At 50.8% G+C, this 12772-nt stretch overlaps 5 protein-coding genes across 5 annotated transcripts; 3 read left to right on the top strand and 2 right to left on the bottom strand.

Moving 5' to 3' along the window:
• Positions 1 to 1127: 1127 nt before the first annotated feature.
• On the bottom strand, positions 1128 to 1607 carry M430DRAFT_33465 (hypothetical protein). The gene has a single exon (XM_024866374.1). The coding sequence runs from the start codon at positions 1526 to 1528 to the stop codon at positions 1274 to 1276; it is 255 nt and encodes an 84-aa protein (XP_024724545.1). The 5' UTR covers positions 1529 to 1607; the 3' UTR covers positions 1128 to 1273.
• A 253-nt stretch (positions 1608 to 1860) lies between these two features.
• Positions 1861 to 3770, top strand: M430DRAFT_208506 (hypothetical protein). Its single transcript, XM_024864385.1, has 2 exons — positions 1861 to 2449; positions 2504 to 3770. Exons 1-2 carry the CDS (start codon positions 2121 to 2123, stop codon positions 3684 to 3686), a joined length of 1512 nt encoding a protein of 503 aa, XP_024724544.1. The 5' UTR covers positions 1861 to 2120; the 3' UTR covers positions 3687 to 3770.
• Positions 3771 to 4303: 533 nt separating this feature from the next.
• M430DRAFT_39961 (hypothetical protein) lies at positions 4304 to 7267 on the top strand. Its single transcript, XM_024867356.1, has one exon. It carries the CDS (start codon positions 4535 to 4537, stop codon positions 6977 to 6979), a length of 2445 nt encoding a protein of 814 aa, XP_024724543.1. The 5' UTR covers positions 4304 to 4534; the 3' UTR covers positions 6980 to 7267.
• M430DRAFT_116139 (hypothetical protein) lies at positions 7252 to 10051 on the top strand. The gene is made up of 4 exons (XM_024861622.1): positions 7252 to 7923; positions 7972 to 8062; positions 8110 to 8460; positions 8514 to 10051. Exons 1-4 carry the CDS (start codon positions 7739 to 7741, stop codon positions 9834 to 9836), a joined length of 1950 nt encoding a protein of 649 aa, XP_024724542.1. The 5' UTR covers positions 7252 to 7738; the 3' UTR covers positions 9837 to 10051.
• Positions 10052 to 10933: 882 nt separating this feature from the next.
• Positions 10934 to 12605, bottom strand: M430DRAFT_208469 (hypothetical protein). The gene is made up of 2 exons (XM_024864384.1): positions 12553 to 12605; positions 10934 to 12503 (listed from the first exon to the last, which is right to left on the bottom strand). The coding sequence occupies exon 2, from the start codon at positions 12474 to 12476 to the stop codon at positions 11067 to 11069; it is 1410 nt and encodes a 469-aa protein (XP_024724541.1). The 5' UTR covers positions 12477 to 12503; positions 12553 to 12605; the 3' UTR covers positions 10934 to 11066.
• Positions 12606 to 12772: the final 167 nt, after the last annotated feature.

Below are 12772 nucleotides of genomic sequence, written 5' to 3'. Positions count from 1 at the left end.
GGTTGATGCAGAGCCGCTCGGGCAAACGAAGGGTTATGCTTAACGACAGACGTGCAACAAAACGAAATCCCTGAGGTCTGTGGTCTGTGGTCCGAGTAGAGCTTGAGTTAGAGTACCGACCTCCCATCTTTCTGTTCCTCTGCTGATCGATCATTATCCCTCCAGGTCCTTGACAATCAAAGCTATCGTCGAGTTGTCTTGGTCACCTTACCTTGGGAGGACGGGGACGGGGAGGACATTCGGATCAAGGGCCGTATACAGGTAAATGGATGGCGGGGTCGACCAGGACGAAGACTAACACGAGGAGTCTACCATTCCAGCCTCTTCTTTTCTTCCTTTCCAACGGACGAGGACGTGTATCGTCATGCTCTCCCTTCTAATATACCGTACATACCCCACAATCAGCCATGAAAGTTCGCCTTTTCCCTGCTGTATCCCCTTTTCCTTCACTCTTCACTCTCCCCTGTTTTCTTCCCTTCCCTCTATCCCCGTGTAGAGGAGACCAGATGCCATCAGATCCTCTGCGATACGTCCTCCGTCCTGTGCGTTGACCCCCGTCGATATTGTCCCACCTGGAATCAAGCCCTTGCGCACTCCAGGCCAAGGCAGGGAGGGAGGGTATGGTACTGATCCAGCCCTCTGGGTCTTACGGCAAACGTGTTATTTCTGGCACTGGGAGAGATGAGCCAAAGTGGCAACTGATAACAGCTTTCCTGCTCGCAACCTTCGAATAGTAGGTAGCCATTGCGAAATCTTGGACATGTATTTATGCGTTGCGGCGGATTGTGACCTTCTACTCATCATCCGACAACTCCCGTCTCTGCTATCGCTCCGTGCAACTATGGTATTTGAACTTTGAATTACTTTGCACACGACGAATAATCATTATAATAATCATACAGAATAATACTGATCTCCAAGTCCAAACCCACTACTACTGGTGGAGCGGGAAAGATCTACGTATCTATCGTGAGCCATAATCCTGAACCCCCCTTGGCACCAATAACAAGGGATTCTCGCAGCTCGACGAACCAACATCTGTCGGCCGCTCCAGCGAATAGTCAAGCCCCAAACAATTCATCCGGATCGAGATCGACTGCCTATGTACATGTATGTAGTTGCGCTGTGCTTACTCCGTGCTTGGGACTACTCCCTGCGGGTGGGGGTTCCGAGTTGCGATACACTTGTGCCGCACCACGAATCCCACGACCCGAGAGTCAACTGTGGCTTATTGTCGTTATCTTCTGGTCAGGCCCATGCAATAAGACAGGACTCAGAAGAGCGAGGGAGGGATCAGAAGAGCGAGAGAGGGAGGGAGAGTGGGAGAGTGGGAGAGTGGGAGAGTGGGAGTACTCGGCCACTGCGAAGAGGCGGCGGTAGATGGCAGGACGACGGCGGCAGAAAGACATACACAGGCTGCGCTGAGAGTGTCTCCAAGTCTGCTTACTGCTGGATCCAGGGAGGGAGCGAGTCTCAGACCCAGAGAGAGAGCGAGTCTCAGCATCACCATCACCATCACCCTCGACATGCCAGAGCCACCGCCCTGCGCACACGACAGGGGCATGCTGGAAAGGCAGAGATACACCAGATACACAGATAATATCGGGCTCCACTGGGATTTATTATTATTATCATTTCTTATTAGCCCTTGCGAGTAGTGCAGGCGTCTATCATTAGCCACAGCCTTGTCGAGCCCCATAAGGTACCTTAGGTAGGGGACGGCCCTCCTCCCCATAATCTGTGCTCTCACACCAATTATTGGATTTCACATCGCCGACCTCCGCCCTCACATTCTTCTCTCACCTCCAGGCTTCATCTTGCTATTGCCCATCTTCTCAACCATTCCAATAATTCCAATCCCGATTCCAATTCCAATTGTCCAATATTCCCCTCTCGCCTCCGCCGTACCTAAGCTCGCTGCCGACCCACGCGACCAACTGCCATGTCAAGGCCCATGCGCCATCCTTTCTCCAGATCGCCCTCTCTCCTCGTCGTCGTCTGAAATTCCCCGCAGGAATGCTCTCAACTGATGATCCAAGGACCCAAGTTGCCGACCAGAACTGCGAACTCTCCCTGCTCCTCGCTCGTCCCCTCTGCGGAGGTAGACGGGCGCGGCAATCATGTCCCTCTACTCGTCGCCGCCGCCCGCCCGATCCTCCCACCAGGATAAGGCGACCTTGCTGGTCTGTTGGTGGTGCACATGTTTCGCGGCCGTGATTATTATATTTCGAGTCTGCGGCAGATACATCCGGTCGGAGAAGTTATTTAAGGAGGACTGGTTGGCTTTTGCCAGCATGATTCCGCTTCTCTGTCGCATGGCCTTTGTACACGTCGTGCTGCTATATGGCACGAACAATGCCATCACCACGGGTCTTTCCGCCGAAGATATATATCGCCGGTCCATTGGTAGTAGGTTGGTGCTGGCATCAAGGATCTTTTACGCTGCGACGTGAGTTGCTCCCCCAGGGAAACTAGATTCGGATAGCTGACATTGTTTATAAAGGCTCTGGATGCTCAAGCTCGCGATCAGCGAATTCTTCAAACGTCTTACTCTCACCATTTGGCGGCGATCCTACGAAATCACGCTCCAATGCATACGATGGTTTCTCCTGGTCACGTTTGTTGCGGTCGTCATCGCAGATCTGGCTGAGTGCCAACCCATAGATCACTACTGGCAGGTCGTTCCGGATCCGGGAGCAAAGTGTCGACAAGGTTACGCACAACTCATCACCATGGGTACAGCAGACGTGGTGACAGATATCCTTCTCGTGGTCTTCCCCATCCCCATCATTATCCGATCAAGGATGAAGTTCAAGAGAAAGTTGCAGCTTGTCGCTCTTTTCGCCGGGTCTCTTCTTCCCGCTGGAACGACCCTTTATCGGATACCAAATATACTCGATCGACAGGGCAGTCAGCAGTACCGCTCGCTTTTGGCGTCGGTGGAGATCTTGTTTGCTACGGTGGTTGCCAATGCCCTGATCTTAGGATCCTTTGTTCGCGACAGGGGGGTAAAGAAACAGAGATGGAAATTTGGGTCATTTACCGATAGCGTGGAGCGAACTACAAGCCGAAGGGGGACAGCAATGAGACACTGGGGCAGTGATGAAGACCTCGTACGTGATTTAGGCCTTGGTGTGAACCCGGAGCTACGAGGATCTACTTGGAACGTCCCGCGACCGGCTCCGATGGCCGTGGCTGGAAACATATCCGTGGATGGGGGCAACACGGGGATGAGGAGGGATTGGGAATTTACGGCGGGAAGGGGCGATTCCAGCGAGGAGATAGAGAGCCCCGAACGAGGTCACAGCTTAGGAGATTTCAACTCCGCCATCTCTCCTCGGAGGGTCTCCTTTTTCGACGTGGGTGGATTACTGGATGGGGACCGGCCACGACCAGAGAGTTCGACGAGGACAACCGAAACAGACGGCGAAAGCCAACGGCCCCTGTATTCGCGCTGGTCCCATGAATACGGCCTTTCTCCGCCGCCAGCTCGACGCGGTTCTTCGGCGTTGCTCCAGGACCTTGGTGGTCTGCTCGGTTCCCGGTCTAGAGATCAAGCACAGCGAAGCTACGAACTGCAGACTATCCTCCAAGAGCACCCCTCCCATGACCCGCCACCCTCAAACGGCCTGTCGCGTCAACAATCGACGCCTTCTTTACAAGATGTCGGGGGGCTTCTGAAATGACCCGCTCGCTCTTCCATCCCCATGTAATAACTACCACCTTGTTTGTATAACTGTCTATTAGCGGAGATCATGAGATACGAAAAGGGACCCTGGCGGCCTGGAGTTCGGGCCGGAGACTGATGATAGACACGATGTGTATTCAGCGTTAGGATATGAGGACTTTGGGTGTTATATACCACGGGTAGTCGCCGGTTTATGCGAGTTTTCTGTTTTCGATATGATAGATATGGGGGCTATAGCAGCCGATGGAATTAGATCTGCTTTCCCTTGCTGCAGCTTTTTAAGGTACGTGGGTACAGTAAGTACATGGCTGTGCAGACCGTGGTGACTTGAACTCTTGAAACGGGCCATCGATCGGGAGAGCTGATGATCTTCACGACTTTCGCAGTACTGCACCAAGCACAGCCTTGTCGGCGGGGCAGGAAGGTGATCATCGGTCTATATTTACTCCGTATTGTTATTATTACTCTATCAAGGTGTTTACCGTAACCCACCTGCCTTACCTTAAGGTACCTATTATTATCCATACGGGAGCTAAGAGTATCTGCACATGTCCCGCGCCCCCCCAACCAAAGTCGCGCTGCCTTGCGGCTATGTGTCTATCTCTCTCTCATTCCCTCCCCCCCCATCTCTTCTCTCTTTTTTTCTCAACATCAACCCTTTGATTAATACTCCAATTCATTCATTCTCCCATTCTTCCATTCATTCATTCGTTTCTGCTCCATCTGGACCTGCCTACTGCTTGTCCCATAAGGTCTACTCTATCCACACAGCCCTGCCCCACCTGAATACCCTCCGCGATACACGGCACCAACGCCATCCCATCGTGGGATCGCCCTCCAGCTCCCATGATGGCAGAGACCGAAGAACCTCAGTACATGTCACTTCAAGCGCGCATCGCGGCGTTGAATCAATCACAGAACAGCCGACATCAGACATTTGGCAAACGAGCCCCTCCGCCGATACCCACGTCTTCGAATCGACCCGCACTCCCTGCGCGGGGGCAGACGACGAACAATCCTCCCATATCTCAACATGGCTCCTCGGTTGCGAAGCCGTCGAACAACCCGCCGATTGGGACGAAGGGAAATCTATTACCACCGCCTCCCATCGACAGAGACAGTCCTCGTCCTTCAAGCGCAGGGAATGCGAATACCTCTCCACTTCCTACTCGCAATGTACCTCCTCCTCTTCCTAGTCGAAAAGCGTCACAACCGTCACCTGCCCTACCACCACGGAAGAGCCCACCGCAGCTGGTTCGCAGAGCTTCGAATTCCTCGATGAGTTCTACAATCTCAGGCTTGTCTCTGACTCAGACTCCGAGTAGATCTTCCGTAACAAGTTCTTCTTCAGTGGATACACAGAGAAAACTTCCCCCAACTTTGGATCAGGCGAAGCTACCCCCCCTCCCCCCAACTAGACGAGAGCGTGAAGAGAAGGCAAAGCTTGAGGGACAGGCTAGGGCTACAAATACCCCAAAAGTCCCATTGATCACTGTGAAGTCAGCACCAAATGTGTCCCGATCGCCTGCTCTGGCCCCGAAGACGCCTCCCAGACCCAGTGGCTCCCCAGCGCTACCTTCGAGACCGCGGGAAGCTTTACCACCTACACTACCACCAAGGCTCCCGTCTAGACCAGCTGATGATGCACCATCTGCCCAATCGCCAAGAAGATTACCACCACCGGCTGCGCCTCGGTCAATCCTTTCCATGGGATTCGACAACAAGAACACTGAACCCCAGAATGCCGCACCAATACCCATTCCGTCACATACGACATCTGCTAGGCCAATTATTCGGGAGCTTACCGATCAAGATTTCGACAGTGTGGTCAAGCGTGGGATGCCTACATTTGTCAAGTTCTACTCTCCACACTGTATGAACTGCCAGATAATGGAGCCCGCATGGGAACAGATCGGCCGGGATTTCGCGTTCGCATCGAACAGGCTTACTATTGCCCAAACAGATGTTTTCACACATGCGACCTTCCATCGAAGGTTTGGAATCTCGAAATATCCCACTATTCTGCTCTTCGACGGACACAATGAAACGCCCGAGAGGTATCAGGATGGAGGTATCCCGGAGCTGGACGATATGGTACGGTTTTTGGAAGAGAAGACTGGGGTATTGCGCGCTGATTCGGCGAATATTGCTGTGCCTTCGATTAATATTAGCTCAAAACCATCGCTTGCTCAGATCAGAGCAATTCAGTCTCGTCCTACTACTACTAACCCGCCTGCTTCCGGATGTCTTCTCTGCAGGGATTTCTCCCAACCTGATAGAATTGCCTCTCAATACCCTCGACAATCTCTGCCTCCCGGCGATATGACAGCATATTTGGCAGATGTTTTGTGTGGCCCGTTTACTTCCCTTACTGATAAGGCTCGTGCGATATTCACATGGGCTCATCACAATATTGCATACGACGTTGCGGCGTTCTTTGGAAACAATGTGAAGTATGTTGATCCTAAGGACACAATCACTACTGGACTCGCAGTATGTGGAGGTTATGCTGGTCTCTACGCTGAAATTGCGCTCAAGGCTGGGTTAGAATGTGTCATGGTGACCGGTCACGGAAAGGGCTACGGATACACCCCGCTGAAACCTGGAGACCGGATCCCACCATGCAAGCCATCTGGACATGCTTGGAATGCAGTACGCATTGACGGTGGTGAGTGGAAACTGCTGGACGCCTGTTGGGGGGCTGGTAATGTGGGAAACCAAGTTTACAACAAGGCTTTTAAGCCTTCATACTTCACGATGTCGAATGATGAATTCGGACTCAAGCACTTTCCCGAAAACGACGCATACTTTTTCCGCAGCGATGGAAGGGTACAGACTTGGGAACAGTACATGATTGGCCCCATTGGGGCAGAACCTTTACGGCTTTACGGAACGGTTGAGGAGCATGGTTTGTCACAGACCTCCTTCTCGCCACCTCAGAAGCACATACCAGTCAATTCGGGAGAGACGGTCAGGTTCCAATTCTCGAAAGTGTGTGAACACTGGGATCATGAAAGGAATGGGAGTGGGAAACCCTACTGCATGGTCCTCCAAATCAATGGTGTGGATGGGAGGAAGAAAGACTTTGTGCCATTTGAAAACAACGAATTCTGGTGGTGGGTTGACGTACGGGCTAAGGATCTTGGGGCACCAGGCGAACAAATCAGCGTTTATGCCGTGACGACCATCAATGGAAATGATGCCAGGGGCATGACCAAAAGGGAGTACTTGGAAAAGAGAGGCAAATGCAGTACTGGATTTGGTGGAGTTTGTGCTTGGGAATTGGTCTAGGTGTATGAAGTCGTGGGGACAGGATGATACCAATCAGTTCCAAACCGCATCAAATCTTGAAATAAAAGAACCAAACGTCAGACTTCTAGATGTCTAGTAGCCGCAGCCCTAATTGCAGGGCGGCAAAGGTCTGGATGATGCCCAGCAAGGGAGTTTAGAAGGCCATGTACATACAATACAGTTCAGCTCCAGTCCGGAGTTGCGAACGCCGCGTCGGCAATAACGGTGCGGGGGAATGCGGGGCCCCGTGACTTAGTGCACGGCGCGGGGAGAGATTATAAGCGCGGTAACTCTTCTCTTCTTTATTTATTTGTTTCTTGATATTCGTTCATCTTTCCAAATCCCCCATCGGCTTCCTTTTCTCCATCATTCCCGTGGCCTCGGTGCGCTCCTTAGGGTTAGAGTCCGATTTGCCAGATCAATTCTGCTCCTGAGGGTGACCTGTAGAATTTGCAGTGCCGTGCGGACCGCGCGGGCCGCAGCTGGCCCAAGGCCTTCCCCAACACCCGATTTGACGGTATTCTAGGACTTGTGCAGACTGGTTGATCGGTGGTCTCTGGACGTCGTATATCTTTATCGTCTAAGCAATTCGCCATCTAGACAGGTGGAATCTCTAGTGCAAGTGCACCTGTGAATTCAAGTGTGAGCAAGCCAGACTGCATTCTTCTATCAGCGATATCAACACTGTTGCAGTGAGCCAAGACATTGGGTATAGAGTGAGATTGAGAAGTCTTCTTTGCATCTGTGTGCATTTTGGAAATGTATCTCTTCCTACCACGGGCTGCGCGTTGCTTTTCACGCCGTTTGGCAAGCCATCAATGCGCCGTCGAACGATCACATCGACTCTCCTTCCGCAGATCATACGTGTCACAGACATCACGGCGAAGAGCTCAAACAGTTGAATCTCCTCCCAGCAATATCCCCCTGATTGACCACCACTACGAGTATGTAGACCTCGACGCAAATTCGTGCCGGTACTGACCGCATTACAGTGCCATCGTGGTGGGCGCCGGTGGAGCCGGCCTTCGAGCAGCTGTCGGGCTCACTGAGTCCGGTCTCAACACTGCATGTGTAAGCAAATTAGTATGTATCAGCCTCCCAGGGCTTTCCCCTCATCTAACACTTGACAGTTTCCCACAAGATCACACACAGTAGCAGCCCAAGGAGGAATCAATGCCGCTCTAGGCAACATGACAGAAGATGATTGGAGATGGCACCACTACGACACTGTCAAAGGCTCAGACTGGCTCGGCGATCAGGACGCAATCCACTACATGACTCGCGAAGCGCCCAAGGCAGTGTACGAGCTTGAGAATTACGGTATGGCATTTTCGAGGACCCACGATGGAAAGATCTACCAGAGAGCTCTAGGTGGGCAAAGTCTGAATTATGGGAAGGGAGGTCAGGCCTATAGGACTGCGTGTGCTGCGGATCGGACAGGGCATGCTATGCTTCACACGCTTTATGGGCAAGCTCTCAAGGTTCGTAATTATTACTTGTCGACTTGGCCATTCGAGGATCTAACACCTGACAGCACGACACAAATTTTTTTATTGAATTCTTTGCGCTCGATCTACTTATGGTTGATGGGGTTTGTGTCGGTGTTCTATGCCTTTCAATGGAAGACGGGACATTACATCGCATGTTTGCAAAGAACACTGTCCTGGCCACAGGAGGGTTCGGCCGAGCTTATTTCTCATGCACATCAGCACACTCTTCCACCGGAGACGGGAATGCAATGGTTGCACGTGCCGGGTTGCCTAATCAAGATATGGAATTTGTACAATTCCATCCCTCAGGGATTTATGGTGCAGGCGTGCTCATTACCGAAGGAGCAAGAGGCGAGGGTGGCTATTTACTAAATGGCGAAGGGGAAAGGTTTATGGAGAGATATGCTCCAACGGCGAAGGACCTTGCAAGTCGAGACGTAGTATCTAGGTCCATGAATATGGAGATTCGAGAAGGAAGAGGAGCAGGACCAGACAAGGACCATATTATGCTACAGCTTTCTCACCTCCCTCCCGACTTGCTCATGGAGAGATTACCAGGTATTGCGGAGACAGCGTCGATATTCTCGGGCGTCGATATTACAAAAGAACCTATTCCTGTCATCCCCACTGTCCACTACTGCATGGGAGGCATCCCAACAAATTACAACGGCCAAGTTCTCACTGTTTCACAAGAAACTGGAGAAGAAGTCACAGTGCCCGGACTTTATGCCGCTGGCGAGTCCGCTTGCGTAAGTGTCCACGGGGCGAATAGGTTAGGCGCAAATTCCTTGTTAGATATCGTGGTCTTCGGGAGAGCCTGCGCTCTCCACATCGCCGAGAACAACGAGAGGGGTATGCCCCATGTTAAAGCACCCTCAGACATCGGCAGCGCCTCTATCGCAGACCTGGACCGGCTTCGAAACGCCGATGGGGACATGAAGACCGCTGAGCTGCGATCTTCTATGCAGAAAGCCATGCAGGCCGACGTTGCCGTCTTCCGAACCGGGCAGTCTCTCAACGCTGGCCTCTCAGCCGTTAAGAACGTGGAGAAGGATTTCATGAATAGGTTAAGTGTGTCGGATAGGAGCTTCGTGTGGAACAGCGACCTGATCGAGACACTAGAGATGCGGAACTTGATGACTTGTGCAGTACAGACGGCGAAGAGCGCGCTTGCTAGGGAGGAGAGTAGGGGGAGCCATGCTCGGGAAGACTTTCCAAAACGGGATGATGAGAACTGGATGAAGCACACTCTGACTTGGCAGCAAGCGGAAGGCGATGAAGTCAAAGTTGGGTATCGGAAGGTGGTGGCCACAACGCTTGATGAAAATGAGTGCAAATCGGTTCCACCTGTAGCAAGAACCTACTGATTTGTTTTAAGATGGCAGGAGATACTAGGATGCAATAGCTCGCTTCGCTCGCGCAAATACAATGCTTAGTCACAGGGGCAGAAGCCAAGTCTTTTGAGGTTATACTGATTTTACTACTGTAACAGAAACTGTAGGCTGTTTGATTATGTACGCTAGTTTCGACCTGTTATATAGCCTTAAAAACGCTCTGAATACAACCCGTTATATAGGTAGCCTTAAAAACGCTCTGATTTAACGCCGTTATATGCCAGTAAAAACACTCTAATTTCACCCTTTTATATGCCAGTGAAAACGCTCGAATCTAACCCGTTATATAGCCTCAAAAACGCTCGGGTTCAACGCCGTTATATGCCAGTAAAAACACTCGGATTCAACCTGTTATATAGCCTTAAAAACGCTCGGGTTCAACGCCTTTATATGCTAGTAAAAACGCTCTAATTTCACCCTTTTATATGCTAGTGAAAACGCTCGAATCTAACCCGTTATATAGCCTCAAAAATGCTCAGGTTTAACGCCGTTATATGCTAGTAAAAACACTCGGATTCGACGCTATTATATGCCTCAAAAACACTCGGATTCGACGCCGTTATATACCTCGAAAACGCTACTATATGCCTATTAGTGTAACCCTTATCCTTAAACCGCTAACCTGTTAAGAGCCTGTATAACTACCTGTCGAGCTACTTATAGAGCCACTTACCTATAGGGCTACTTACCTGTAGGGCTACCTGTATAGCCGCTTGTAGTAGTACCTGTAGCATGCTAGTTCGAGTGCCTGTTCGAGTGCCTGTTCGAGTGCCTGTTCGAGTGCCTGTTCGAGTGCCTGTTCGAGTACCTGTTCGAGTGCCTGTTCGAGTACCTGTTCGAGTGCCTGTTCGAGTGCCTGTTCAGGTAGAAGGGGGATATAAACACGTAAAAATATATAGGTAGGTAGGTAGGTAGGTAGGATAGCTAAGATAGCGGCGTACGGCACGTGTAGAGGCCTAAGGCATCGAACGGGGAAGCGGGCCAATAAGAATGCGAAAAAATACCCCTGTTTTCGGCAAAAGTTCGGTCCATTTTGCAGTATAAGGTAGATATTTAGGTGTACATAGTGAGGACTTTACCGGTTGGTTACCTAGATTTACACTAATAGGAGCACTGGCATTGTGATCAAGAATACTATTTAATGTGCTCCTATGCTTAATAAGTTGAATTGACCCTTTACCCTCTACTTGATACTAGAGGCATCTACGGCTGGTTTTTGATTGATCTTCCCCTAACATAAACCCTAGCGATGTTTCTATCATCTCCACTCATCAGGAATTTCTCGAAGATATCTTCCATTGAGTCGATATCTTCAACTGGTGTAATAATACTCGGATGCTCTTTCCGTGTAGTTATCTCCAGCGCATCGAACTCCTTCCCAACTGCAAAATTCCCGATCTTCTGGTCCAGACCGCATACTCGAGCTCCTCCTAATGTTGCCAGATAGAAACATTCATTGAGTGATAAATGCTTGTCTGCGCCCCCAGTCGCCAACTCTCTCGCTTTGGAGACGATGAATGCTTGTCTCATAGCATCGAGAATTGACGAGGAGAAGCCCCCGCCACTGTCTGTTCCAAGCCCAACTTTGATGTCTCGGCGGAGGTATTCCCTGATAGGGGCGGCTCCAAAACTGCCACCGGTAGTGTTAGACACGGGACAATGTGCAACTCCACAGTTGAGGTCTTTCAGACGACCCATTTCATACTCATTGACGTAGATACAGTGTGCAAGGATAGATCGCTCATTCAACAATCCGAAGTGTTCGTAGAGATCCGCTTCGTTGGCGAATTCAGGGTAGAGTTCCTTTGTGATTTCCATCTCCTGCTCGGTCTCATCGAAGTGGGTTTGGATGGGCAGATCTGAATTCTTGGCCGCAAGCCTGCCCAATCCTGAAAGCACATCACGGTCGCACGCAACAGCGAAACGAGGCGTCAAGATAGGAGTAACAAGCGTTGATTTCGGATCGATCTTGCGAACGTGGGTGATGAAGTCTTCAGTAACTTGAAGCGACACTTCAGCGCTGGCGTCTTTGTAGAAGTCCGGCGAATTGATATTCATGTTGCATTTCCCAACGAAAGCTCGCTGACCCTTCTTTAGACATATATCCGCAAGAATCTTGGTAGCCTCTCCATGAAGAGAGCCGTAGTATGATGCAGTCGTAATTCCCTGCTTAATAAAGCCATCTACGCAGTCTGCATATGTTTCTCTGGCGTATTCCGGATCCTCAAATCTCGCCTCGTGAGGAAAGGTTACGGTGTTGAGCCAGTCCATGATAAGCCTGCCACGTCCAGTTCCCCGCTGAGTCCATTGAGGGGCGTGGTTATGAGTATCAATAAATCCGGGGATCAGAAACTCTCCCCGCTTTAGCACGCGGAGCAGAAGAGCCCTAGGGTTGAATCCAGAACCGGACAGAACGCTGATAACATCTTCGCGCGCAATGCCCTTCTGAAACAGGAGGATCTTCCCATCCAAACCAATCACTAGAAGACCTCGGTCAATGATTTCTACCTCTTCAACAGAGACGGAGTGGATTATTGTGCCGTAGATGGCGAAGGGGAGACTCATGTGAACCCCATGCTCTGGGACGAACACGGGCAAATCAGAGGCCGTCATGATGGAATATGAGCCGTAGATGCGGGACTGAAGACATCAGTTGTGAGCAGACGTTTTATCTCTATAGTATACGTACTAGTTATAGAAGACAGGCCATAGTAAAGAAGAATGGGATGAAGTGGGTCCACAAACCGATATAATATAAACCCCCTTGGCAAAGCTCCATCTACCTGTCAACCCGCAATTGATTAGGTAAGGTACCCTAGCTGAGAGATACGCGGGGGAGATATCTACCCGAGGCCATAGATAAGGTTTGATAGGATAACTTTAAATCAGCCCCAATCCTTAGACTTGCC

The sequence above is a fragment of the Amorphotheca resinae genome, assembly GCF_003019875.1.
Source record: "Amorphotheca resinae ATCC 22711 unplaced genomic scaffold M430scaffold_2, whole genome shotgun sequence".
In the NCBI taxonomy this organism is placed as follows: Eukaryota; Fungi; Ascomycota; class Leotiomycetes; order Helotiales; family Amorphothecaceae; genus Amorphotheca; species Amorphotheca resinae.
Note: the sequence above shows the minus strand (reverse complement) of the source record. Positions and strands in the feature narration are given on the sequence as shown.